General features: G+C 41.8%; 1 protein-coding gene across 1 annotated transcript in view; it reads left to right on the top strand.

Moving 5' to 3' along the window:
- The window catches only part of ARHGEF11 (Rho guanine nucleotide exchange factor 11), a 497,471-nt gene that overhangs the window by 295,188 nt on the left and 176,133 nt on the right, over window positions 1–26,150 (top strand). Inside the window, exons 16-17 of the mRNA XM_053719923.1 lie at window positions 19,099–19,122; window positions 19,536–19,680. Of these exons, the coding sequence (XP_053575898.1) occupies window positions 19,099–19,122; window positions 19,536–19,680 (169 nt within the window). The remainder of the gene's footprint in view (window positions 1–19,098; window positions 19,123–19,535; window positions 19,681–26,150) is intronic.

Genomic DNA, 26,150 nt, shown 5'->3' with positions numbered 1-26,150 from the left:
AGGGGTTAAATCGTTGTGGAAAGCATTTAAATCTGTTTTACGGGCACTGCTTTTATGTGAAGAGAGACATTTTTTATTGGGGGAGAGTGTATGAAGTGTTTGACAGGTGTTTGTTTTACTTCTTACTTGTTGCATTCACTTTTCAGCTCAGATTATTGGCCCAATCACTTTTGCTGTGCTGCTGTTGGTTTTGTGCCGTTTGTTTTGTGCCATTTTTGTGTGGCGCAATTAAAAAAAAAAAAAAGCTCCTCTGCGGTTCTGGTTTTCGGCTTCTCTGTTCAGATCGGAGTTTGCTGCGGCGAGTGTGGCGGCTTTATTGTCTTCTATCTACAGTGGCAAGTGGATTAGGGCTGTCCCGGTAACAAGGAGTTGTTTTTTGCTACCAGGTGTGTCTGGTTTTCTGTTCTAGTGGGATAACAACTTCTCGAGGGGTAAGACCTCAGCAGAGCTGAGGGTTTTAAGTGCTTATTTATGTTCTATTGCTTCATATAAATAAACTTAATTTCTCCAACATAGGTGTGTCCGGTCCACGGCGTCATCCTTACTTGTGGGATATTCTCCTCCCCAACAGGAAATGGCAAAGAGCCCAGCAAAGCTGGTCACATGATCCCTCCTAGGCTCCGCCTTCCCCAGTCATTCTCTTTGCCGTTGTACAGGCAACATCTCCACGGAGATGGCTTAGAGTTTTTTGGTGTTTAAATGTAGTTTTTATTCTTCAATCAAGAGTTTGTTATTTTAAAATAGTGCTGGTATGTACTATTTACTCTGAAACAGGAAAGAGATGAAGATTTCTGTTTGTAAGAGGAAAATGATTTTAGCAACCGTTACTAAAATCGATGGCTGTTTCCACACAGGACTGTTGAGAGGAATTAACTTCAGTTGGGGGAAACAGTGAGCAGACTTTTGCTGCTTGAGGTATGACACATTTCTAACAAGACTCGGTAATGCTGGAAGCTGTCATTTTCCCTATGGGAACCAGTAAGCCATTTTCTTAGTTTAAGTAAAAGAATAAAGGGCTTCATTAGGGCTTAAAAAACTGGTAGACATTTTTCTGGGCTAAAACGATTACTTTACTAAGTATATTTGGCAGATTATTACTTTTAATAGTTGTTAAATCTTGGGGATTGTTTTAATAAAAACGGCAGGCACTGTATTGGACACCTTTTTCACTGGGGGCCTTTTCTAGTCATAGACAGAGCCTCATTTTCGCGCCTTTAATGCGCAGTTGTTTTTGGAAAGCATGGCATGCAGATGCATGTGTGAGGAGCTAAGAACCACTGAAAAAGCTTATAGAAGGCATCATTTGGTATCGTATTCCCCTCTGGGCTTGGTTGGGTCTCAGCAAAGCAGATACCTGGGACTGTATAGGGGTTAATTGTAAAAACGGCTCCGGTTCCGTTATTTTAAGGGTTAAAGCTTTCAAATTTGGTGTGCAATACTTTTAAGGCTTTAAGTTACTGTGGTGAAATTTTGGTGAAATTTGAACAATTCCTTCATACTTTTTCACATATTCAGTAATAAAGTGTGTTCAGTTTAAAATTTAAAGGGACAGTAACGGTTTTATTGTAAAACGTTTTTTGTGCTTTGTTGACAAGTTTAAGCCTGTTTAACATGTCTGAACCATCAGATAACGATGTTCTATATGTATGAAAGCCAATGTGTCTCCCCATTTAAATATATGTGATATATTTGTGTCATAATGTCCAAACAAAGTAGGGATAATAATGCCATAGATATGATATTGCCCAAGATGATTCCTCTAATGAGGGGAGTAAGCATGGTACTGCATCATCCCCTTCTGTGTCTACACCAGTTTTGCCCACACAAGAGGCCCCTAGTACATCTAGTGCGCCAATACTTATTACCATACAAATTAATGGCTGTAATGGATAATTCTATTGCATGCATTTTTTTCCAAAATGCCTACTTATCAGAGAAAGCGTGATTGCTCTGTTTTAAACACTGAAGAGCATGAGGACGCTGATGATAATGGTTCTGACATACCCTCACACCTATCTGAAGGGGCCAGGAGGGAGGTTTTGTCTGAGGGAGAAATTTCAGATTCAGGGAAAATTTCTCAACAAGCAGAACCTGATATTGTAACTTTTAAATTTAAATTTCAACATCTCCACGCACTACTTAAGGAGGTATTATCTACTCTGGATGATTGTGACAATTTGGTCATTCCAGAGAAATTAGGTAAGATGGACAAGTTCCTAGAGGTTCCGGTGCCCCCCGATGTTTTTCCTATACCCAAGCGGGTGGCGGACATAGTAAATAAGGAGTGGGAAAGGCCCGGCATACCCTTTGTCCTCCCCCTATATTTAAGAAATTAGTTCCTATGGTCGACCCCAGAAAGGACTTATAGCATACAGTCCCCAAGGTCGAGGGGGCGGTTTCTACTCTAAACAAACGCACTTCTATTCCTATAGAAGATAGTTGTGCTTTCAAGATCCTATGGATTAAAGGTTAGAGGGTTTGCTTAAAAAGATGTTTCTTCAGCAAGGTTACCTTCTACAACCAATTTCATGCATTGTTCCTGTCACTACAGCTGCGTGTTTCTGGTTCGAAGAACTAGAAAAGTCGCTTAATAAAGAATCTTCGTACGAGGAGGTTTTGGACAGAGTTCAAGCTCTTAAATTGGCTAACTCTTTTTTATTTTAGATGCCGCTTTGCAATTAGCTAGATTAGCGGCGAATAATTCAGGGTTTGCTATCGTGGCGCGCAGAGCGCTTTTGCTTAACATCCCTTTCAAGGGTAAAACACTGTTTGGCCCTGACTTGAAAGAGATTATTTCAGGCATCACTGGGGGAAAGGGCCACGCCCTTCCTCTGGATAGGTCTTTTAAGGCTAAAAAGGAAGCCAAATTTTCGTCCCTTTCGCAGAAACGGACCAACCTCAAATTCTACACCCTCTAAGCAAGAGGGTAATACTTCTCAAACCAAACCAGCCTGGAGGCCGATGCGAGGCTGGAACAAGGGTAAGCAGGCCAAGTCACCTGCCACTGCTACCAAAACAGCATGAAGTGTTGGCCCCCGATCTGGGAAGGATCTGGTGGGGGGCAGACTTTCTCTCTTTGCTCAGGCTGGGGCAAGAGATGTTCAGGATCCTTGGGCGCTAGAAATAGTTTCTCAAGGTTATCTCCTGGAATTCAGGGAACTACTCCCAAGGGGAAGGTTCCACGGGTCTCAATTATCCTCGAACAGGCATTCTTACACTGTGTAGAAGACCTGTCAAGCATGGGAGTGATTCATCCTGTTCCATTAGGAGAACAAGGGATGGGTTTTTACTCCAACCTGTTCATAATTCCCAAAAAAGAGGGAACATTCAGACCTATTTTAGATCTCAAGATTCTAAACAAGTTTCTAAGGGTTTCATCATTCAAAATGGAAACCATTCGAACGATCCTTCCTACCATCCAGGAAGGTCAATTCATGACCACGGTGGACTTAAAGGATGCGTACCTACGTATTCCTATCCACAAGGAACATTTTCGGTTCCTAAGGTTCGCCTTTCTGGACAAGCATTACCTGTGGCACTTCCATTCGGATTAGCCACTGCTCCAAGGATTTTCACAAGGGTACTAGGGTCCCTTCTAGCGGTGCTAAGACCAAGGGGCATTGCAGTAGTACCTTACTTGGACGACCTCCTGATTCAAGTGTCGTCTCTGTCAAAAGCAAGGGCTCATACGGACATTGTCCTAGCCTTTCTCAGATCTCACAGGTGGAAAGTGAACATAGAAAAAAGTTCTCTGTCCCCGTCAACAAGAGTTCCCTTCTTGGGAACAATAATAGTTTCCTTAGAAATGAAGGTTTTTCTGACAGAGGCCAGAAAATCAAAACTTCTAAGCTCTTGTCAGGTACTTCATTCTGTTCTTCTTCCTTCCATAGCGCAGTCCATGGAAGTAATAGGGTTGATGGTTGCGGCAATGGACATAGTTCCTTTTGCACGAATTCATCTAAGACCATTGCACCTGGGCATGCTCAGACTGTGGAATGGGGATTATACATACTTGTCTCCGACGATACAAGTAGATCAAATAACCAGAGATTCACTCCGTTGGTGGCTGACCCTGGACAACCTGTCACAGGGAATGAGCTTCCGCAGACCAGAATAGGTCATTGTCACGACCGACGCCAGTCTGGTGGGCTGGGGCGCGGTCTGGGAACCCCTGAAAACTCAGGGTCTATGGTTTCGGGAAGACTCTCTTCTCCCGATAAACATAATGGAACTGAGAGCGATATTCAATGCTCTCAAGGCTTGGCCTCGACTAGCAAAGGCCAAATTCATAAGGTTTCAATCAGTCATCATGACGACTGTTACATATATCAACCATCAGGGGGTAACAAGGAGTTCCCTGGCGATGGAGGAGCATCCGGGGGAGTGGGAACTCCATCTGGAAATCTTTGCCCAAATAACTCAATTATGGGGCATTCCAGACTTGGTTCTGATGGCCTCTCGTCAGAACTTCATGGTCCCTTGTTACGGGTCCAAATCCAGGGATCCCAAGGCGACTCTATTGGATACAATAGTAGCACCTTGGATCTTCAACCTAGCTTATGTATTCCCACCGTTTCCTCTCATTCCCAGGCTGGTAGCCAAGATCAATCTGGAGAGGGCTTCGGTGACCTTGATAGTTCCTGTGTGGCCACGCAGGACTTGGTATGCAGACCTGGTGAATGTGTCATCGGCTCCACCATGGAAGCTACCTTTGAGACAGGACCTTCTTATTCAGGGTCCATTCGAACATCCGAATCTGGTTTTCCTCCAACTGACTGCTTGGAGTTTGAACGCTTGATTTTATCAAAGCGTGGGTTTTCAGATTCTGTAATAGATACTCTTATTCAGGCTAGAAAGCCTGTAACTAGAAAAATTTACCATAATATATGGAAAAAATATATCTGTTGGTGTGAATCTAAAGGATTCCCATGGAACAAGATAAAAATTCCTAAGATTCTTTCCTTTCTACAAGAAGGTTTGGAGAAAGGATTTTCTGCGAGTTCTCTGAAGGGACAGATCTCTGCTTTATCTGTTTTACTTCACAAAAGGCTGGCAGCTGTGCCAGACGTTTAAGCGTTTGTTCAGGCTCTGGTTAGAATCAAGCCTGTTTACAGACCTTTGACTCTTCCCTGGAGTCTTAATCTAGTTCTTTCAGTTCTTCAAGGGGTTCCGTTTGAACCTTTACATTCCATAGATATTAAGTTATTATCTTGGAAAGTTTTGTTTTAGGTTGCAATTTCTTCTGCTAGAAGAGTTTCTGAGTTATCTGCTCTGCAGTGTTCTCCGCCCTATCTGGTCCATGCAGATAAGGTGGTTTTTACGTACTGAGCCTGGTTTTCTTCCGAAGGTTGTTTCCAACAAAAATATTAACCAGGAGATAGTTGTACCTTCTTTGTGTCCGAATCCAGTTTCATAGAAGGAACGTTTGTTACACAATTTGGACGTTGTCCGTGCTCTAAAATTCTATTTAGATGCTACAAAGGATTTCAGACAAACATCTTCCTTGTTTGTTGTTTATTCTGGTAAAAGGAGAGGTCAAAAAGCAACTTCTACCTCTCTATCTTTTTGGCTTAAAAGCATCATCAGATTGGCTTATGAGACTGCCGGACGGCAGCCTCCTGAAAGAATCACAGCTCATTCCACTAGGGCCGTGGCTTCCACATGGGCCTTTAAGAACGAGGCTTCTGTTGATCAGATATGTAAGGCAGCGACTTGGTCTTCACTGCACACTTTTACCAAATTTTACAAATTTGATTCTTTTGCTTCTTCTGAGGCTATTTTTGGGAGAAAGGTTTTGCAAACCGTGGTGCCTTCCATCTAGGTGACCTGATTTGCTCCCTCCCATCATCCGTGTCCTAAAGCTTTGGTATTGGTTCCCACAAGTAAGGATGACGCCGTGGACCGGACACACCTATGTTGGAGAAAACAGAATTTATGTTTACCTGATAAATTACTTTCTCCAACGGTGTGTCCGGTCCACGGCCCGCCCTGGTTTTTTTAATCAGGTCTGATGATTTATTTTCTTTAACTACAGTCACCACGGTATCATATGATTTCTCCTATGCAAATATTCCTCCTTTACGTCGGTCGAATGACTGGGGAAGGCGGAGCCTAGGAGGGATCATGTGACCAGCTTTGCTGGGCTCTTTGCCATTTCCTGTTGGGGAGGAGAATATCCCACAAGTAAGGATGACGCCGTGGACCGGACACACCGTTGGAGAAAGTAATTTATCAGGTAAACATAAATTCTGTTTTGTCATTTAATTTTTTTTGTTAAGTGTGAACTGATACCCAATTATGGACACTAATACTGAAGTTGGTTCATTTGAAAAATGCTTATTGTGTTTTGGAGGCTAATTCCTCCTGTACAGTTTTGCTCTTCATGTTTAAATAAAACTTTAAAGTTTAAAGATAAGATGTTTCTCCCTGAGCCTCCTGTCTCTCAGGATAGTGTTATCCTAGCTACGCCTCAACTTTCCCCCCAAGCTTCCCAAGCTTCACATGCAGTGCCCTGCGTTTCCTCTCAACCTCCTGGGGGTGTTTTTTTACCTGGGGATTTCTTTGCGCAGATTACTTTTGCTGTTTCTGCTGCTTTATCAGCTTTTCCAAAGGTTTCTGGTAAACGAAAGAGAAAATCTAAACATATTGATGTTAGTAAGGCTGACCCCGCTAAAGCTGCATTAGTTTGTCTCAATTATCTTATGAGGATGATTCTTCAGTGGGTTCTAAGGGGGAATTGTCAGATTCTGATACTGTAGTGACAAATTCTGCAGATTCAGAGGAGATTAATTTCAGATTTAAGTTAAAACACTTTCGTGTTCTTTTGAAGGAGGTTCTTGCTACTTTGGAATAATCCAATTCTGTTGCAGAGAATCCAAAGAGGTCTAGTAAGCGGGGTGATGTACCCTCATCTGTGGAAGTATTTCCGGTTCCAGACCATATGGCAGATATTATAACTCAGGAATGGGATAAACCAGGTATTCCTTTTTCCCTGTCCCTTGTTTTTAAAAAGACGTTTCCTGTTGCTGATTTGTGACTTGTGGTGCACAGTGCCCAAGGTAGAGGGAGCTATCTCTACTCTCGCTAAGAAAACTACTATTCCTATTGACGATAGTTGTTCTTTCAAGGATCCCATGGATAAGAAGCTTGAGGCTTTTTTGAAGAAGATGTACATTCATCAGAGATTACAGTGGCAACCTGTTTTGCTGTATTGCTACAGTTGCAGAAGCAGCATCTTATTGGTGCAATGATTTATCTAATCTTATCCTAGAAGAGACTACTATAGAGGAGATCCAAGATCGGATCAAGGCTCTCAAGCTAGCCAATACCTTTATTTGTTATGCCAACATGAAAAATCTTAGTTTTTTTTTTTTTTTTTTAATAATTTTTTTTTTTTTTTTTTATTGATTTATAAAGGATTTCTCAGTGATTACAGATTCCACTTTCTGTAGGTGGTTTACATACTCAAAACCAACATTCTAACAAATTACTTACAAAATACAAAACCAGAATACAGTCCAGTGAAGTGTGCCGTGCTTCACTGGCTCTTAATCCAAATTGTCATTGTTGCCGAATCGTTCAAGCACCAGGACCCGGGGCAAAAAAAAAAAAAAAGGGGGGGGGGGCAGTGACACCCCGACTCGCCATTACCTATTCAAATGACCATTTTCTTGGAAGCCCTCCTACCTGTATCTGCTGTAGAAACCACTGAGACTTCTTGAAAACTGCCACTATTTGCCTCTGACTAGTTAATGGGAGGGATAGGATCATCAATTTCCATTTGGTGAAAAATTGTCGTAATTGTTTGTTGCTAACTTTTATATTGTGCTGATCCAAAATTATTTGATACTGAGTTTTCCTGCAAAATTCAGACAACTTAAGGTCACTCCTATTCTTCCAGTTAGTGAGAATTACATTTCTCCCTACTAAAATCATTGTATTCAGAAATTTGTGATTAATTCCGGGTTTACTATACTGAAATAAAAAGAATACCTCAAACTGTGTAAACTCGACCTGGACTCCCATAACCTTATTACACCAGTAATTAACTTTATTCCAGAATTGCCTAACTTTAGGGCACTTCTACAAGCAGTGTATTAGATCTGCCTTGTCTTGTCTGCACTTGGGACACTCCCCTGATGTTACATTACCGCTCCATTTGGCTACTCGAGCGGGGGAGAAGTATGCCATATTGAGTAATTTAATATGGGATTCCCACCAGGTAACTAAGATCGTTGCTTTCAATGATATCCTGAAACTGGTGGTAATCTGCTCTTTTTCCACTGATGGTACCACCTTACCCCATTTTCCAAGTAATTTATGCATATGGTTTTCCCCTTGGAGATTCATTAAAGTTTTGTATACTTGTGAAATTCTGTTAAATCCATCTGAATAGAGTTGAATTACTCTGCCTAATTCTCCCCTTTCTAGGTCCGTCCCTGTTTCAGTTCTTAAATTCGAAATCCAATGACATGCTTGCAGGTAAGCATAGAAGGATGACCCTGCTATGTTATACTTATCTTTCAACTCTTCAAAGGACCTTACTACTAACTTATTTTCCTGACATAATTGGCCCAGAGAGTGTAGACCCACTTGCGCCCACTTTGAAAAGACTGACATATTCAATCCTGGCGAGAAGCTTGGATTTCCTATTAATGGGAGAAAGACAGACTTGCGAAAGTTAGTCTTAGTTCCTGTGCACACTTTATGCCATGTCCTCACGACATCTTTAATGGTAACATATTGTGTTATGTTAGCAGGTAATTCTGTCACTGAGTTATGTAAAATAGCTTTTAGGTCAAAGGGGGAAACCAGGTGTGACTCCAGGTCATACAGTGTAACAAATCCCTTCTCAGTGATCCAATCTAGCGCATATTTGCACAGAGCTGCATAGTTATAGATTCTAATATTTGGGCATGATAAGCCACCACAGAGTTTCGGGAGTTGCAAATGCTATTCGTGGCTTTTTCCCTTGCCAGATAAAATTATTGAAAGCCCTCTGTAGTAAAGAAATGTCTTTATTATATAAGAGCAGTGGAGAGTTTTGGAGGAAATATAGCAATTTAGGGAATACGATAACTTTTATTAGCATAATTCTAGCCGAAATGCTTAGTGGTAAATTGGACCAGGTTTGTACTTTTTCCTGTATTCCCTTGATACATTTAAGGAAGTTCAGTCCATACCATTCCCTAGGATTTCTGCTTAAACTTATACCCAAATATTGGATACATAAAGTTTCCTGAAACGGGTGACTTATTACCTGGACTGGTTTATATATCCATAGTAATTCTGATTTGCTGTTATTAATTTTAAAGCCGGAAAAAGATCCAAACAACTTGAGTATGGCTAGAACTTGTGGTATGGATCGAACCGTATCACTTAGGAATAGTAAAAGATCATCAGCAAAAAGTGATAACACCATATCCTGTGATCCTATTCTAATCCCTTTCAGTTCCTGTCTTAAGTAAATTGCCAAAGGTTCTAAGGACAGGTTAAATAATAGTGGAGAGAGCGGGCAGCCCTGTCGTGTCCCTCGCCCCAAGGGAAATCTGTCTGATGTTTCGCCATTCACTATAATTGCTGATAATGGATTATTATAAATTCTCTGTGCAAACTGCTGGAATGCCCCTATCAGACCAAATCCTTCTAATGACCTGAAAAGGTGGTCCCACCCAATCGAGTCGAATGCCTTTTCGGCATCGACTGTGAGAATTGCCATATCAGGTTTGGAATGCGTGATCTTGTAAGTTTTATTTGCAAAGTAATCTAGTACCAATTGTACTCTTCGTATATTCTTGACTGGATTGCGCCCTGTCATAAAACCTGACTGGTCTGGATGTATAATGTAGTGAAGACACTTTTTGAGTCGATTGGAAATAATAGCCGTCATCAATTTGTAGTCCTGGTTCAAGAGGGAAATAGGTCTGTATGACGCAGGAGAACTAGGATCCTTTCCCTTCTTTAAAATCAGGACTACATTTGATGCTGTGAACTGTGAAGATTGTGGTTTATTTCCAATAAAGTAATCATTGAACAGCACTTGTAAAAGAGGTAGGATTGGTTCACGCAAGAGTTTGTAAAATTCGGCTGGCAGGGCGTCCGGTCCTGGAGATTTACCTCCTTTCAGTTTGATTATAGCATCTGATATCTCTTTTATTGTAATTGGTTCGTTCAACATTTGTAGGTCTTGTTCTGAGATCTGGGGTAATTTAATCTTCTGCCAGAACTTCTCTTTCTCATCCTGGTCTACTACGCCAGGGGAATATAGCTTTTGATAATAATCTAAGAAGGCTTGTCTTATTTCTGAGCTCTTATTATACCTCTTGCTCTGATAATCAATGACTGAGATAAAAATTTTCTGTTGTCTGATTTTTGTAATTTTAGCTAATATTTTTGCCGAAATACCTTGATTCCCCGCGAAGAAAGCTTTCCGCTTCTGATCCTCTTCTGCCATCTTTTGTTTAAGAAAAAGATCACGTTCCCCTCTAATCTTTCTATATTTGTTCCAATTAAGTGTTGTGGTATCCTGGATATAATGCGCGTATGCTTTTTTAAGTGTGTTAGCGAGTTGTTCCTCTCTCTGATCCCTTTTTTTCCTCATCTTAATTAGGTATGATTTTATTTCACCCCTCAGGACCGCCTTTGCAGTTTCCCAGAGAATTTCGGGCTTATTCAGATAGTCTTTATTGTGATTAAAAAACTCCCTCCATCTTTCTTGTAGCCACGACCTGAATTTAATATTCTGATCAAGGTATTGAGGGAAATAAAAGCGCGCATTGGTACTGCGTGTGGGAACCCTTTGTTGAATCTCAAGTGAAATGATTGCATGATCCGATACCGAGATTTCTTTAATATCTGATTTTATGTCATACTTCATCAGTTGATTGGAAACTAAAAAGAAATCTAGCCTGGAAAACGATCTGAATGACCTGGACTCGCACGTGTACCCCCTCTGGTCTGGGTGTTGAAGTCGCCAAACATCCTTAAGTGCTAATTTCTGGCAAAATTTGTGTAGGATCTTAGCTTCCCTAGTCTTTTTATCCGTTGACCTGCTATTGAACCTGTCTAAGATGTGTGAGAAAGTCATATTATAGTCACCCACTACTATTATATTTTTACCCACATACTGAAAGAGTTTCAGACCCAATGTTTCCCAAAAATCCCTATCGGTTTTATTGGGAACATAAAGATTGCAAAAGACGTATTTTTGTTTATTTCAATTTCTAAAATTTGATACCTGCCATCAGGATCATTATATGTTGTTATAATTTGATAATCTAAATTCTTGTTGAGCAGTATAGCTAATCCTCTTTTCCTTTGACTATATGATGTGAATACAACCTCTCCTACCCACTTGGATCGTAATTTAGCGGCCTCTACCGGAGGAAGATGGGTTTCTTTGATGAAAGCTAAATCTGGTTTATGGGAGCCCAGGAGTTTTATCATTAATTTCCGTTTAATAGGTGAGGAAATCCCTCCTATATTCCAGGATAATATATTAAGTTTATTAATTTCTATTTATCTATCGGAAGATTCGTTAGGTCGTGGCGAGATAAGGGGAGAGAGAAAAAAAAAAAAAAAGGGGGGGGGGGGCAGGGGAGGGAAAAATAAACTTATTCCTAACGGGGATCCTCGGGTCCTGGCCATCAAAGTAATACTACAGCAAAACCTGAACTCAACATTCGGCTGTCTAAAACAGTTAACATATTTCAATATTTGTTTCAGCATGACAAAAAAAAAAGGAATAAACAAAATAAACAAGGAAAATATATAAACAAAACTAGCAATAAAACACCATAAACATAAAAAAACAGCATTTTCAACATTGAAGCTGGCATCAATCCAATTTTTACATATTCTCGCCTAAGGCGCCTAATAACATCGCTGTACCCCATTCTTTAACCCTGCTGAGTAGCCTCTTCCCAATTACCAACCTAACGAAAACCATGAACCAGAAAATAGGGAAGAAGAAAATAACATAGATACCCCATAAACGTGAGGAGGGCAACATTCTCAAAATTAAAAGTAACATCATTCCAGTAAAAACGGATTTCTGTCTTAGATACCTAGTGACCTTACTATAACCCATTCTTATGACAATAGGCTTTAATTTCCTCAACCTTCAAGAATGTAAACATGGCGCCATCCTTCTCCAGCACTATTTTTGCTGGATACACTAGTCTAGCCTTCAAATTGGCATCGATCAGTCTGGAACAGTATGGCGCCATTTCTCTCCGCTTTGATTGAGTTTCTATCGAAGTCCTGAAACAATAATAATCTCATTTGGCCTATTTTGATTCCATTATTCTTGCGGTACAGTCGCAAGATATGGAACTTATCTTGGAAATTTAAGAACCTTATTATTACTGGTCTAGGTTTATAACCAGGATCAGATTTATCACGAACTGGCCCTAATCTATGTGCTCTTTCTACTGGGATTACTACATTTTCTATATGGCTGCCAACCATTTGTGGGAGCACGGTAGAGGCAAATTTTAGGAGATCGGAATATTCAGCGGTTTCAGGAAGCCCAATAACCCTAAGGTTATTGCGCCGCGACCTGTCTTCCAGGTCCTCAATCTTGGCTTGTAATGTATGTAAGATCTTGTCTTGTCTTTCATTTCTCTGTTCCTGAGTGGAGAGTTTATCCTCCACATCAGAGACTCTCGATTCTAACTCCAGAAGTCTAGGGGAAAATTGCTTGACTTCTGTTGATAGATTATTAATTTCTTGTTTCAGGACATCAAACTGGGGCATTAATAGTTCAGATATTTGATGGAGTAGTGTTGCGGTGTCAATGCTGCTAAGACTTATATCGCTACATACTTCCGGCTCACTAGGCTTGGTCCTTTTGTCCTTCTGTCTGGGTGGCATCGCTGGTGAGTTGGATTTAGAGTGAGACATATATTTTTCCATGAGTGAAAAGACTCCAAAAATTAAGATCCAATTGACTGTGATGAAAAAACATAAAAAAAAAAGACCGATTGTGTCTAAAGGTGAATCCGTGATAGTATAGAATATATAGAAAGTGAATAAGGTGTGTAGATAGTGAGGAAGGGGGTGCAGAGAAATGGCAAAACCCAGGGAGAGGGGGAGAGAAATACAAGAAGACCCCCACGTGATCAACCCAAGTGCCTTCTAGTGAGTGCGTTTTATCGCGTCACCACCCAAAATCTGGACCTATAAATCTAAGACCACCTGAAAGCGTTGATCTAAACCCCCATCAATGTTATCTGCAGTCTCTAACTAACTGATGGATTTTGACAGTCAGGGGAAAGAACACAAGAAAAAAAGCAAAACCTCTGAAGACAGCTCTTAGAATATTACGTTATACTGTGCCCGACGGGCCGTAGTATTACAGCTTCTAAGTTTTTATCCTAAGTGTCAATAGATTGAAGGTTTATAATCGGTTATAAGGCTTATGACCAATTAACCTTTAACCATACAATACACTGACATTAAATACAGGCAGCTTTTTCCTTCTTCTTCTCCCTTTAAACAGAGTAGGTCTTCTAACCAGTAAAGGGAGCTTTATCAGTGTCTGTTTGAACCTGGATTACGTGTTCAGACCGCTAAATACATGATGACAACAACCAAGCACACATATTCCACATCTGCAAAGCCTATAAACGGTTAGATTGTATTCACATTAGCTCCTAATCATATCTTCTGTAATATTTGACAATTACTAAGTGTGTAATATGTATAATTAAATGGCATTCAGTCCAAATATAAGCAATATCCCCTGAAGTCTGTCTGGTCAGCCCGGACCCACAGGATTTGGTGCGTGGGCTCACGCCCTAAACCTGACCAGATATTGGCCCACTAGTAAAGAAGTGGCCAGACTCTGCGTCCAATGCAGCTTCACTAATTGTAGCTTCAGTAATTGATATGTCAGGATGAGTCGGTATCCCTTCTCCTGACTAACTGGGGCCCGTGTCTGCCAGCACTCCACAGTCAAAGGTGGCAATCCCAACTCCTGCTAAGACTTGTCCAGCCCTTGCCAACCTGGTGTATTCCGCTACTTGGTAGGAGGAGTCCCTCAGAGGACCCTGCTGGGAATTAGAGCCCAACAGTCTAGCTGGCAGAAAATTTCAAGTGCAGCCCCCTTCAGTACTCCGCAGATTTTATGAGCTCTTAATAACACAACAAGGCTTGAAACATATGGAAAACTCATGTGTCTTATAGTCACCTGACCAGGAGTGCGTTTTATTTTCCTTGTTTTTATAAAAAGTTAATCTCCTGCTTATGCAGCCTGCTTATTCAGCCTGCTTGTGCGGCTTATAGTTCTCCAGCCTTGAAAAAGAAAGCTAATAACCCTTATAATAGGCAGCCCTGAGTACTTATCTGGCCTGTTACTGATCCGGTTCCCGGCCAACCTTTATTAACTTAAGTGTCAGACAGGACTCCTCGGATTTACAGAGTTATATTGAATGAGGCAGTTATATAGACTCTCCGTTATATTGGCCTTACCTGTAGCTTCCAGTATAGCCAATGTAATGTCTACTCACTGCCCGCTCCTGTGTAGCCTCGATGCTGCTTATTGCCAAGGGTCAACATCCACCATTTTCTCGGCTGCAGCTTCACCAGGTATCCCCACTTTGTGTACCGACCAGTATGCTGCCTTCAACGGGGATGATACGTGCCTTTGTCGGGAAGCACTCCTGCAGCTCCTAGCGAAGCTCCTCCGGTGGATTTACCACGGCTATGTTGTATGCCGTCTGCTGGCGTGTCTGCTGTTTTCAGCGCGGCCGCTCCACCACCTCTTGCTATCCGCTTCTTTCCGATCTCAACAGCTTACTTGCTTAACAGCCGACACCCACCGGCTCCTTGGTCGTAGGTTCACCTATTACCTCCGCTCCGTACGTCTGCTCTCAACAGGTTTGTGCGGGGTAGGTACCCTAGCTCCGGTCTTGTGTCGTTTGCCGGCTCTCTTAGAGTAGCTACAGAGAGACAGTTCCTTAATTGAATCCAATGCTGTGCTCTTGCCGATAGAGCCTCTAGGCAGAATATTGGACTTCTTGGGGGCAATTACTATACTCCAAATCCGAAATTTTCTGATCAAGGAATCCACAATGCCTGGGGTCGATGTAAAGCTGCTCTTTTTCCTAGAGCATGAAGCTAGCGTGTTCTCTGCTAGCGCCTCCCCTGCCGGAAGTCCGCACACACCTGCCAATAACTATTCTTTTTTAGTCGAAAAATCTTAGGTTGGTTGCTAAAATTTCTGTTTTTTCTGTTTTACCTCGCAGAGCTCTCTGGTTAAAATCTTGGTCTGCAGATGTTACATCCAAGTCCAAGCTTTTATCTCTGCTTTATAAGGGTATGACCTTGTTTGGACCAGGTCTGGCAGAAATTATTTCTGACATTTTTAGGTGGGAAGGGTTCTTTCCTACCTCAGGATAAAAAGAATAGACCTAAGGGTCACCTGATCCTGTAGTGGATCAAGTGGGGGGCAGGCTTTCTTTTTCTCAGCAGGCTTGAATACGCAATGTTCCAGATTCTTGGGCCATAGATATAGTATCCCACGGTTACAGAATAGGATTCAAATCTTGTCCTTCCAGGGGCAGGTTCCACCTTTCAAGGTGATCTGTGAATCAGATAAAGAAAGAGGCCTTCTTAAACTGAGTAAAGGACCTATCATCCCTGGGAGTGAGCCAGTTCCTCTAGAGGAACAGGGTCTAGGATTCTATTCAAATCTATTTGTAGTTCCCAAGAAGGAGGGCACTTTTCGTCCCATTCTGGACTTAAAGTGTCTCAATTAATTCCTCAGGGTTCCGTCCTTCAAGATGGAGACCATCCGTTCTATTCTTCCTTTGGTCCAAAGGGGTCATAGATCTGAAGGATGTGTATCTTCAAGTTCCTATTCACAGGGATCATTACCAGTATCTAAGGTTTGCCTTCCTGGACAAACATTTCCAGTTTGTTGCCCTTCCTTTTGGCCTTACTACAGCTCCCATAATTTTTCCAAAGGTTCTGGGGGCTCTTCTGGCAATGCTGAGGTCCCAGGGTATTGCTGTGGCGCCTTATCTAGACGACATTCTAGTTCTGCGCCATATTTTCATCTAGCAAGATCTCATACCGAGATCTTGTTGTCTATTCTACGTTCCCACGGGTGGAAAGTGAATCTGGGAAAGAGTTCCTTTGTTCCAGATAATAAAAGGGTTTGTTTCTTGGGAACAGTCATAGTTTCCCTGTCCATGAAGATCTTTCAGACGGACGTCAGAAAATCCAAGCTTCATGTTTCTTGCCTGTCTCTCCAGTCTGCTATTAATCCATTAGTGGCTCAATGCATGGAGGGGGTAGGACTGATGGTTGCCTCCATGGACATCATTCCTTTTGCTCTGTTCCATCTGAGACCTCTGCAGCTATGCATGCTCAGTCAATGGAATGGGGACCACTCAGCTCTCTCGCTGAAGATCATTTTGGATTCCCTAACAAGAGTTTCACTCTCATGGTGGGTTTCACAGGACCATCTGTCTCGGGGGAAACATGTTTCCTGAGGCTTTCCTGCGTTATTGTAACTACGGACGCCAGCCTGTTAGGCAGGGGAGCAGTTTGGGGTCCTTAAAGACACAGGGTCTGTGGACTCCAGAGGAGTTGTCTCTTCCAATAAACACCTTGGAGTTGAGAGCAATTTTTTATGCTTTAATAGCTTGGACTCAACTAGCTTTGGTCCGATTTATCCGATTTCAGTCGGACATCACCTTGCTGGCCTACAACAATTACCAGGGAAGGACTCAGAGTTCCTTGGCAATGGAAGTGTCTCGCATTCTCCAGTGGACGGAGTCTCACAATTGCCATCTCTCTGCCATCCACATACCAGGGGTGGACAACTGAGAGGTGGATTTTCTAAACAGGTAGACTATTCATCCCGGAGAGTGGGCTGTCCACCCAGAGGTTTTAACAAAGATAACTCTCATGTGGGGGGGTTCCGGAATTGGATCTGATGGCGTCTCGTCAAAACACCAAGCTTCCAAAGTATGGTTCAAGGTCAAGAGATCCTCAAGCCTTTCTGGTAGATGCTCTAGCGGTTCTTTGGAGCTTCAATCTAGCATACCTGTTTCCTCCGTTTGCGTTGCTTCCACGAGTAATTGCTCACATCAAACAGGAGAGAGCTTCTGTGATTCTAATAGCTCCTGTATGGCCTTGCAGGATCTGGTTTGCGGATCTGGTGACGATGTCATCTCTTCTGCCATGGAGGTTACCTATCAGGAAGAATCTTCTACTTCAGGGTCCCTTTCTTCATCTAAATCTGGTTTCTCTGAAGCTGACTGCTTGGAGATTGAACGTCTAAGTTTGGCTAGACGTGGCTTCTCTGAGAAAGTCATCGATACTATGCTTCAGGCTCGTAAACCGGTTACGCCAATAATTTACCATAAGGTATGGTGTAAATACCTTCATTTGTGTGATTCAAAAGGTTTTTCTGGGAACAAAGTAAGGGTTCCTTGAATTTTGGCCTTTTTTTTCCAGGAGGGCCTGGAGATGGGTTTGTCAGTCAGTACTTTGAAGGGTCAGATTTCTGCTCTGTCTATTCTTCTGCAGTTCTGCTAGATGTTTAGTCTTTTGTTCAGTCCTTGGTCAGAATCAGGCCTGTGTTTAAATCTGTTGCTCCTCCTTGGAGTCTTAACCTTGTTCTTAGAGTTTTGCAGCAGGCTCCGTTTGAGCCAATGCATTCTGTTAGTATTAAATTACTATCTTCGAAGGTTTTGTTTCTTCTTGCTATTTCTTCTGCTTGCAGAGTTTCCGAACTTTTGGCTCTGCAGTGTGATTCCCTTTACCTTATTTTTCATGGTGATAAGGCTGTCCTTCGTACTAAGCTGGGGTTTCTCCCTAAGGTAGTGTTGGATCGCAATATTAATCAGGAAATTGTTCCTTCTTTTTGTCCTAACTTGGATGTTGTGCGTGCTCTTAAATTTTACCTTCAAGCAACTAAAGATTTTCGGCAGACTTCTGCCCTGTTTATTGTTTTCTCTGGTAAGCGTAGGGTCAGAAGGCCACTTCTACCACTCTTTCTCTCTCGTTAAGAAGTGTTATCCGTTTAGCTTATGAGACAGCTGGACAGCAGCCTCCTGAGAGATTTACGGCCCATAGATCTTCATGGGCTTTCAAAAATGAAGCTTCTGTGGAGCAAAGCTGTAAGGCGGCCACTTGGTCCTCTATTCATACTTTTTCCAACTTCCACAAATTTGATACTTTTGCCTCAGCTGAGGCTCCTTTTGGGAGAAAGGTTCTTCAAGCGGTGGTGCATTCAGTTTAGGTCCACCTGTCTTGTTCTCCCTCCCTATTCATTCTGTGTCATCTAGCTTGTGTATAGGTTCCCACTAGTAATTAGAATGTTTCGTGGACTCTCCATGCCATAGGAAAGAAAACAAAATTTATGCTTACCTGATGTATTTATTTCCGGGCATGAAGAGTCCACGACCCACCCTTATTAAAATTGACAGCAGTTTTTTTGTCTAGTCCTCAGGCTCCTCTATTCCCTTGTGTTATCTTCTTTTTTCGTTTCCCTTCAGCCGAATGACTGGGGGTTATCGGTAAGGGAAGTGATACTTAACAGCTCTTCTGGGGTGCTCTTTGCCGCTTCCTGCTGGCCAGGAGTGAATATCCCACTAGTAATTTGAATGTTTCGTGGACTCTCCATGCCCGGAAATAAATACATTTATCAGGTAAACCAAAATTGTGTTTTCTGGTTTCTGTTCATCCAGTAAAAAGGTACCATATATTCTTTGGTAAATACTACTGTTTGACGGAGCCAAAAAAATTGTATCTATATGCTGCTTTTATATGTTGTGAGAGATTATATTATATTTTTAATTAGTTATATGTTTTGCATTCAGAGTATGTGGGACTTTTCCCTGTTCCCATGTTAAAATGTATACAGCACTGACCCTATATCTGAGTTAAAAGCTAATATGTCACACACGTTTGTAGTAGTGAAACTGATGCCCCACCAGTAAATTGTATTTATGGTTTGTAACATTATCAGTAAATTTAAAATATTGTTTTATTTTATGCACAAAGCTATAGGAGCATTTATAAATTGCTAATTAATTTGGTTTTGCTGAAAAAAAAAATGTTTTGTTTTTCTTTTTTGGTCAGGTCAAAGTTTGAAGAAGAGAGAAGGTACGTTTTTTTTATCTACAATAGTTTGATTACCTTTTGTATACTAATTTAGTTTTCTTGAAAAAAATATCAAATGGACGAAATAGTGACTTTTTAATTGTTCTTAAACATATGGGACTTTAATGTTTAAATAATCCTAGTTTAAAAATGATCACTGTGTATTTTAGAAGTCTTTGTTATATATATATATATATATATATATATATATATATTATATATTTATTTATATATAGGAAGTATCCACCTCCTCAGAGAGAGGTTTTTACCTATGCTAGAGGCGATATGCCCACCAATACTGATATGGTTTTACTTTGAGAAGAAACTGATTTATTGGTAAGTAAAATGTTTTTTCATTGACCTTTATGTGACTGATGACATAATGCATTATTTCTCATGCTTCTTATTGCATCTAGTTTACCTATGGCCTTTGCCCTGAATACATACATGACCTATGCTGGTATCCGCACTCGTGAAACACGTCCAGCCAGCACCTCTGATAAATCCCAAAGTTTTCCGGATAAGGACAAGAGACTTCCTTTTTTCCCAAAGACTAAAAAGGTGGGTGCTAATCTTTACTACCTCATGTTTACTGCACCACCGGTTAGAAGTAATAAATAGTTTGCATTGGTAGCTTATCTTTTGAAGATAGTAGAAATTAGATGTTGGGGAACGTTCAAGGTTTAATAAGACAAAAAAAAAATTGACTTGTTGTTATACTGACTAGTAGCATACTGAATTTATTTTGCGCCACAGGTCTACATAATTTTTCATTTGGTTGTTTCTTTCATTTTAATTCTTAAAGGGACTTTGTACTCAAAAATCGTTTTCCCTGTTGGTTGTCCATTTTACCAACTGGAGTGTATTTAATTATTTGAAAAAAACCTCCCTTTTCTTTATTTCTCTTGTTAAGTGTATCCAGTCCACGTATCATCCATTACTTGTGGGATATTCTCCTTCCCAACAGGAAGTTGCAAGAGGATCACCCACAGCAGAGCTGCTATATAGCTCCTCCCCTCACTGCCATACCCAGTCATTCTCTTGCAACTCTCAACAAAGATGGACGTAGTAAGAGGAGAGTGGTGTATTATAGTTAGTTTTTTAACTTCAATCAAAAGTTTGTTATTTTTAAATGGTACCTGAGTGTACTGTTTCATCTCAGGCAGCATTAGAAGAATCTGCCTGTGATTTCTATGATCTTAGCAGAAGTAACTAAGATCCATTGCTGTTCTCACATATTCTGAGGAGTGAGGTAACTTCAGAGGGGGAATAGCGTGCAGGTTTTCCTGTAATAAGGTATGGGCAGTTAACATATTTCTAGGGATGGAATTTGCTAGAAAAATGCTGCTGATACCGGATTAATGTAAGTTAAGCCTTAAATGCAGTGATTTAATAGCGACTGGTATCAGGCTTATTAACAGAGATAGATACTCTTATAAAAGTGTAATATAAAATGTTTCCTGGCATGTTAATCGTTTTTATATATGTTTGGTGACAAAACTTATTGGGGCCTAGTTTTTTTTTTTTCCACATGGCTGGCTTGATTTTTGCCTAGTAACAGGCTTTCCACTGTTGCAATATGAGTGGGGAGGGCCTATTTTAGTGCTTTTCTGTGCAGATAAAAATACTGACAGAGACATTCAGCTTCCCTCTGCATGATACAGGACATCTCTGAAGGGCTCAAAAGGCTTCAAAGTCGTGTTTGAGGAGGGTAACAATCACAGTAGACTGTGGCAGTTGTTGTGACTGTGTTTAAAAAACGTTTTTGTCATTTATTATTCTGTTTTTGTTATTAAGGGGTTAATCATCCATTTGCAAGTGGGTGCAATGCTTTGCTTACTTGTTACATACACTGTAAAAATTTTGTTAGTGTAACTGCCTTTTTTCACTGTTATTTCAAATTTTGTCAAAATTTGTTTCTCTTAAAGGCACAGTAACGTTTTTTATATTGCTTGTTAACTTGCTTTAAAGTGTTTTCCAAGCTTGCTAGTCTCATTGCTAGTCTGTACAAACATGTCTGACACAGAGGAAACTACTTGTTCATTATGTTTAAAAGCCATGGTGGAGCCCCATAGGAGAATGTGTACTAAATGTATTGATTTCACCTTAAACAGTAAAGATCAGTCTTTATCTATAAAAGAATTGTCACCAGAGGGGTCTGTCGAGGGGGAAGTTATGCCGACTAACTCTCCCCACGTGTCGGACCCTTCGCCTCCCGCTCAAGGGGCGCACGCTAATATGGCGCCAAGTACATCAGGGACGCCCATAGCGATTACTTTGCAGGACATGGCTGCAATCATGAATAATACCCTGTCAGAGGTATTATCCAGATTGCCTGAATTGAGAGGCAAGCGCGATAGCTCTGGGGTTAGACGAGATACAGAGCGCGTAGATGCTGTAAGAGCCATGTCTGATACTGCGTCACAATATGCAGAACCTGAGGACGGAGAGCTTCAGTCTGTGGGTGACGTCTCTGTATCGGGGAGACCTGATTCAGAGATTTTTTTAAATTTAAGCTTGAGAACCTCCGTGTATTGTTTGGGGAGGTATTAGCTGCTCTGAATGACTGTGACACAATTGCAGTGCCAGAGAAATTGTGTAGACTGGATAAATACTATGCAGTGCCGGTGAGTACTGATGTTTTTCCAATACCTAATAGGCTTACAGAAATTATTAGTAAGGAGTGGGATAGGCCCGGTGTGCCCTTTTCCCCACCTCCTATATTTAGAAAAATGTTTCCAATAGATGCCACTACACGGGACTTATGGCAGACTGTCCCTAAGGTGGAGGGAGCAGTTTCTACTTTAGCAAAGCGTACCACTATCCCGGTTGAGGACAGTTGTGCTTTTTCAGATCCAATGGATAAAAAAATTAGAGGGTTACCTTAAGAAAATGTTTATTCAATAAGGTTTTATTTTACAGCCCCTTGCATGCATTGCGCCTGTCACTGCTGCGGCGGCATTCTGGTTTGAGGCCCTGGAAGAGGCCATCCATACAGCTCCATTGACTGAAATTGTTGACAAGCTTAGAACTCTTAAGCTAGCTAATTCATTTGTTTCTGATGCCATTGTTCATTTGACTAAACTAACGGCTAAGAATTCTGAATTCGCCATCCAGGCGCGTAGGGCGCTATGGCTCAAATCCTGGTCAGCTGATGTGACTTCAAAGTCTAAATTACTCAACATTCCTTTCAAGGGGCAGACCTTATTCGGGCCTGGTTTGAAAGAAATTATTGCTGACATTACTGGAGGTAAGGGTCATACCCTTCCTCAGGACAAGGCCAAACAGCCTAATTTTCGTGCCTTTCAAAATTTCAAGGCAGGTGCAGCATCAACTTCCTCTGCTTCAAAACAAGAGAGAACTTTTGCTCAAACCTAACCAGTCCTGGAACAAGGGCAAGCAGGCCAGAAAGCCTGCTGCTGCCTCTAAGACAGCATGAAGGAGCGGCCCCCTATCCGACAACGGATCTAGTAGGGGGCAGACTCTCTCTCTTCGCCCAGGCGTGGGCAAGAGATGTTCAGGATCCCTGGGCGTTGGAGATCATATCTCAGGGATATCTTCTGGACTTCAAAGCTTCTCCTCCACAAGGGAGATTTCACCTTTCAAGATTATCTGCAAACCAGATAAAGAAAGAGGCATTCCTAAGCTGCGTACAAGATCTCCTTGTAATGGGAGTGATCCATCCAGTTCCGCGGACGGAACAAGGACAGGGGTTTTATTCAAATCTGTTTGTGGTTCCCAAAAAAGAGGGAACCTTCAGACCAATTTTGGATTTAAAGATCCTAAACAAATTCCTCAGAGTTCCGTCATTCAAGATGGAAACTATTCCACCATTTTACCCATGATCCAAGAGGGTCAGTACATGACCACAGTGGACTTAAAGGATGCCTACCTTCACATTCCGATTCACAAGAATCATCATCAGTTCCTGAGGTTTGCCTTTCTAGACAGGCATTACCAATTTGTAGCTCTTCCATTCGGGTTGGCTACAGCCCCAAGAATTTTTACAAAGGTTCTGGGCTCACTTCTGGCGGTCCTAAGACCGCGAGGCATAGCGGTGGCTCCTTACCTGGACGATATCCTGATACAGGCTTCAAGCTTTCAAATTGCCAAATCTCATACAGAGATAGTTCTGGCATTCCTGAGGTCGCATGGGTGGAAAGTGAACGAAGAAAAGAGTTCTCTATCTCCTCTCACAAGGGTTTCCTTCCTAGGGACTCTAATAGATTCTGTAGAAATGAAAATTTACCTGAGTCCAGGTTATCAAAACTTCTAAATGCTTGCCGTGTTCTTCACTCCATTCCGCGCCCCACTGTGGCTCAGTGCATGGAAGTAATCGGCTTAATGGTAGCGGCGATGGACATAGTGCCATTCGCGCGCCTGCATCTCAGACCGCTGCAATTATGCATGCTCAGTCAGTGGAATGGGGATTACACAGATTTGTCCCCTCTACTAAATCTGGATCAGGAAACCAGAGATTCTCTTCTCTGGTGGTTATCTCGGGCCCATCTGTCCAAGGGTATGACCTTTCGCAGACCAGATTGGATAATTGTAACAACAGATGCCAGCCATCTAGGTTGGGGTGCAGTCTGGAACTCCCTGAAGGCTCAGGGTTCATAGACTCAGGAGGAGAAACTCCTCCCAATAAATATTCTGGAGTTAAGAGCAATATTCAATGCTCTTCTGGCTTGGCCTCAGCTAGCAACACTGAGGTTCATCAGATTTCAGTCGGACAACATCACGACTGTGGCTTATATCAACCATCAAGGGGGAACCAGGAGTTCCCTAGCGATGTCAGAAGTCTCCAAGATAATTCGCTGGGCAGAGACTCACTCTTGCCACCTGTCAGCGATCCATATCCCAGGTGTAGAGAATTGGGAGGCGGATTTTCTAAGTCGTCAGACTTTTCATCCGGGGGAATGGGAACTCCATCCGGAGGTGTTTCCTCAATTGGTTCTCCGTTGGGGCAAACCATAATTGGATCTCATGACGTCTCGCCAGAACGCCAAGCTTCCTTGTTACGGATCCAGGTCCAGGGACCCAGAAGCGGCACTGATAGATGCTCTAGCAGCGCCTTGGTTCTTCAACCTGGCTTATGTGTTTCCACCGTTTCCTCTGCTCCCTCGTCTGATTGCCAAAATCAAACAGGAAAGAGCATCGGTGATATTGATAGCGCCTGCGTGGCCACGCAGGACCTGGTATGCAGACCTAGTGGACATGTCATCCTTTCCACCATGGCCTCTGAGACAAGACCTTCTAATACAAGGTCCTTTCCATCATCCGAATCTACTTTCTCTGAGACTGACTCCATGGAGATTGAACGCTTGATCCTATCAAAGCGTGGCTTCTCCGAGTCAGTAATTGATACCTTAATACAGGCACGAAAGCCTGTCACCAGGAAAATTTACCACAAGATATGGAGTAAATATCTTCATTGGGGTGAATCCAAGAATTACTCATGGAGTAGGGTTAGGATTCCTAGGATATTGTCCTTCCTCCAAGAGGGTTTGGACAAAGGATTATCAGCTAGTTCTTTAAAGGGACAGATTTCTGCTCTGTCTATTCTTTTACACAAGCGTCTGGCAGAAGTTCCAGACGTTCAGGCATTTTGTCAGGCTTTAGTTAGAATTAAGCCTGTGTTTAAACCTGTTGCTCCTCCATGGAGCTTAAACTTGGTTCTTAAAGTTCTTCAAGGGTTTCCGTTTGAACCCCTTCATTCTATTGATATCAAACTTCTTTCATAGAAAGTTCTTTTTCTGATGGCTATTTCCTCGGCTCGAAGAGTCTCAGAGTTATCTGCCTTACATTGTGATTCTCCTTATCTGATCTTTCATTCAGATAAAGTTGTTCTGCGTACAAAACCTGGGTTTTTACCTAAGGTGGTTTCTAACAAGAATATCAATCAAGAGATTGTTGTTCCATCATTATGTCCTAATCCTTCTTCAAAGAAGGAACGTCTTTTGCATAATCTAGACGTAGTCCGTGCCTTGAAGTTTTTCTTACAGGCTACTAAAGATTTTCGCCAAACATCTAACCTGTTTGTTGTTTACTCTGGACAGAGGAGAGGTCAGAAGGCCTCGGCAACCTCTCTTTCTTTTTGGCTTCGGAGTATAATCCGTTTAGCCTATGAGACTGCTGGACAGCAGCCTCCTGAAAGGATTACAGCTCATTCTACTAGAGCTGTGGCTTCCACCTGGGCCTTTAAAAATGAGGCCTCTGTTGAACAGATTTGCAAGGCTGCAACTTGGTCTTCCCTTCATACTTTTTCCAAATTTTACAAATTTGATACTTGTGCTTCTTCGGAGGCTGTTTTTGGGAGAAAGGTTCTACAGGCAGTGGTTCCTTCGGTTTAAGTTCCTGCCTTGTCCCTCCCATCATCCGTGTACTTTAGCTTTGGTATTGGTATCCCACAAGTAATGGATGATCCGTGGACTGGATACACTTAACAAGAGAAAACATAATTTATGCTTACCCGATAAATTTATTTCTCTTGTAGTGTATCCAGTCCACGGCCCGCCCTGTCCTTTTCAGGCAGGTCTAAATTTTAATTAAACTACAGTCACCACTGCACCCTATGGTTTCTCCTTTCTCGGCTTGTTTCGGTCGAATGACTGGATATGGCAGTGAGGGGAGGAGCTATATAGCAGCTCTGCTGTGGGTGATCCTCATGCAACTTCCTGTTGGGAAGGAGAATATCCCACAAGTAATGGATGATCCGTGGACTGGATACACTACAAGAGAAATAAATTTATCAGGTAAGCATAAATTATGTTTTTGTCATTTAAAATAGCTGCTTTTGCCTGTAGAAACCACCACCTACACTAAAGATATGAATAACAAACATATCTTCCCAGTGATGTGTAGGAGAAAAATATAATTTTAAATGTGAAATAGCTTATTGTGCCCTGCTATTATTAGCCTTTCCGTGTTTAGCTATTTTTAGACTTGTATATCATTAGCAAGTCTGCTTTACCTGCAGGCATAGCCCATTTTATGGGCATGTCCTTGAGAAAACAGGTGATGGCTTTAAC

This window comes from Bombina bombina, chromosome 1 (assembly GCF_027579735.1).
Source record: "Bombina bombina isolate aBomBom1 chromosome 1, aBomBom1.pri, whole genome shotgun sequence".
NCBI classification, from domain to species: Eukaryota; Metazoa; Chordata; class Amphibia; order Anura; family Bombinatoridae; genus Bombina; species Bombina bombina.
The sequence above is the reverse complement of the archived record's forward strand: the minus strand, read 5'-3'. Positions and strand labels throughout refer to the sequence as shown.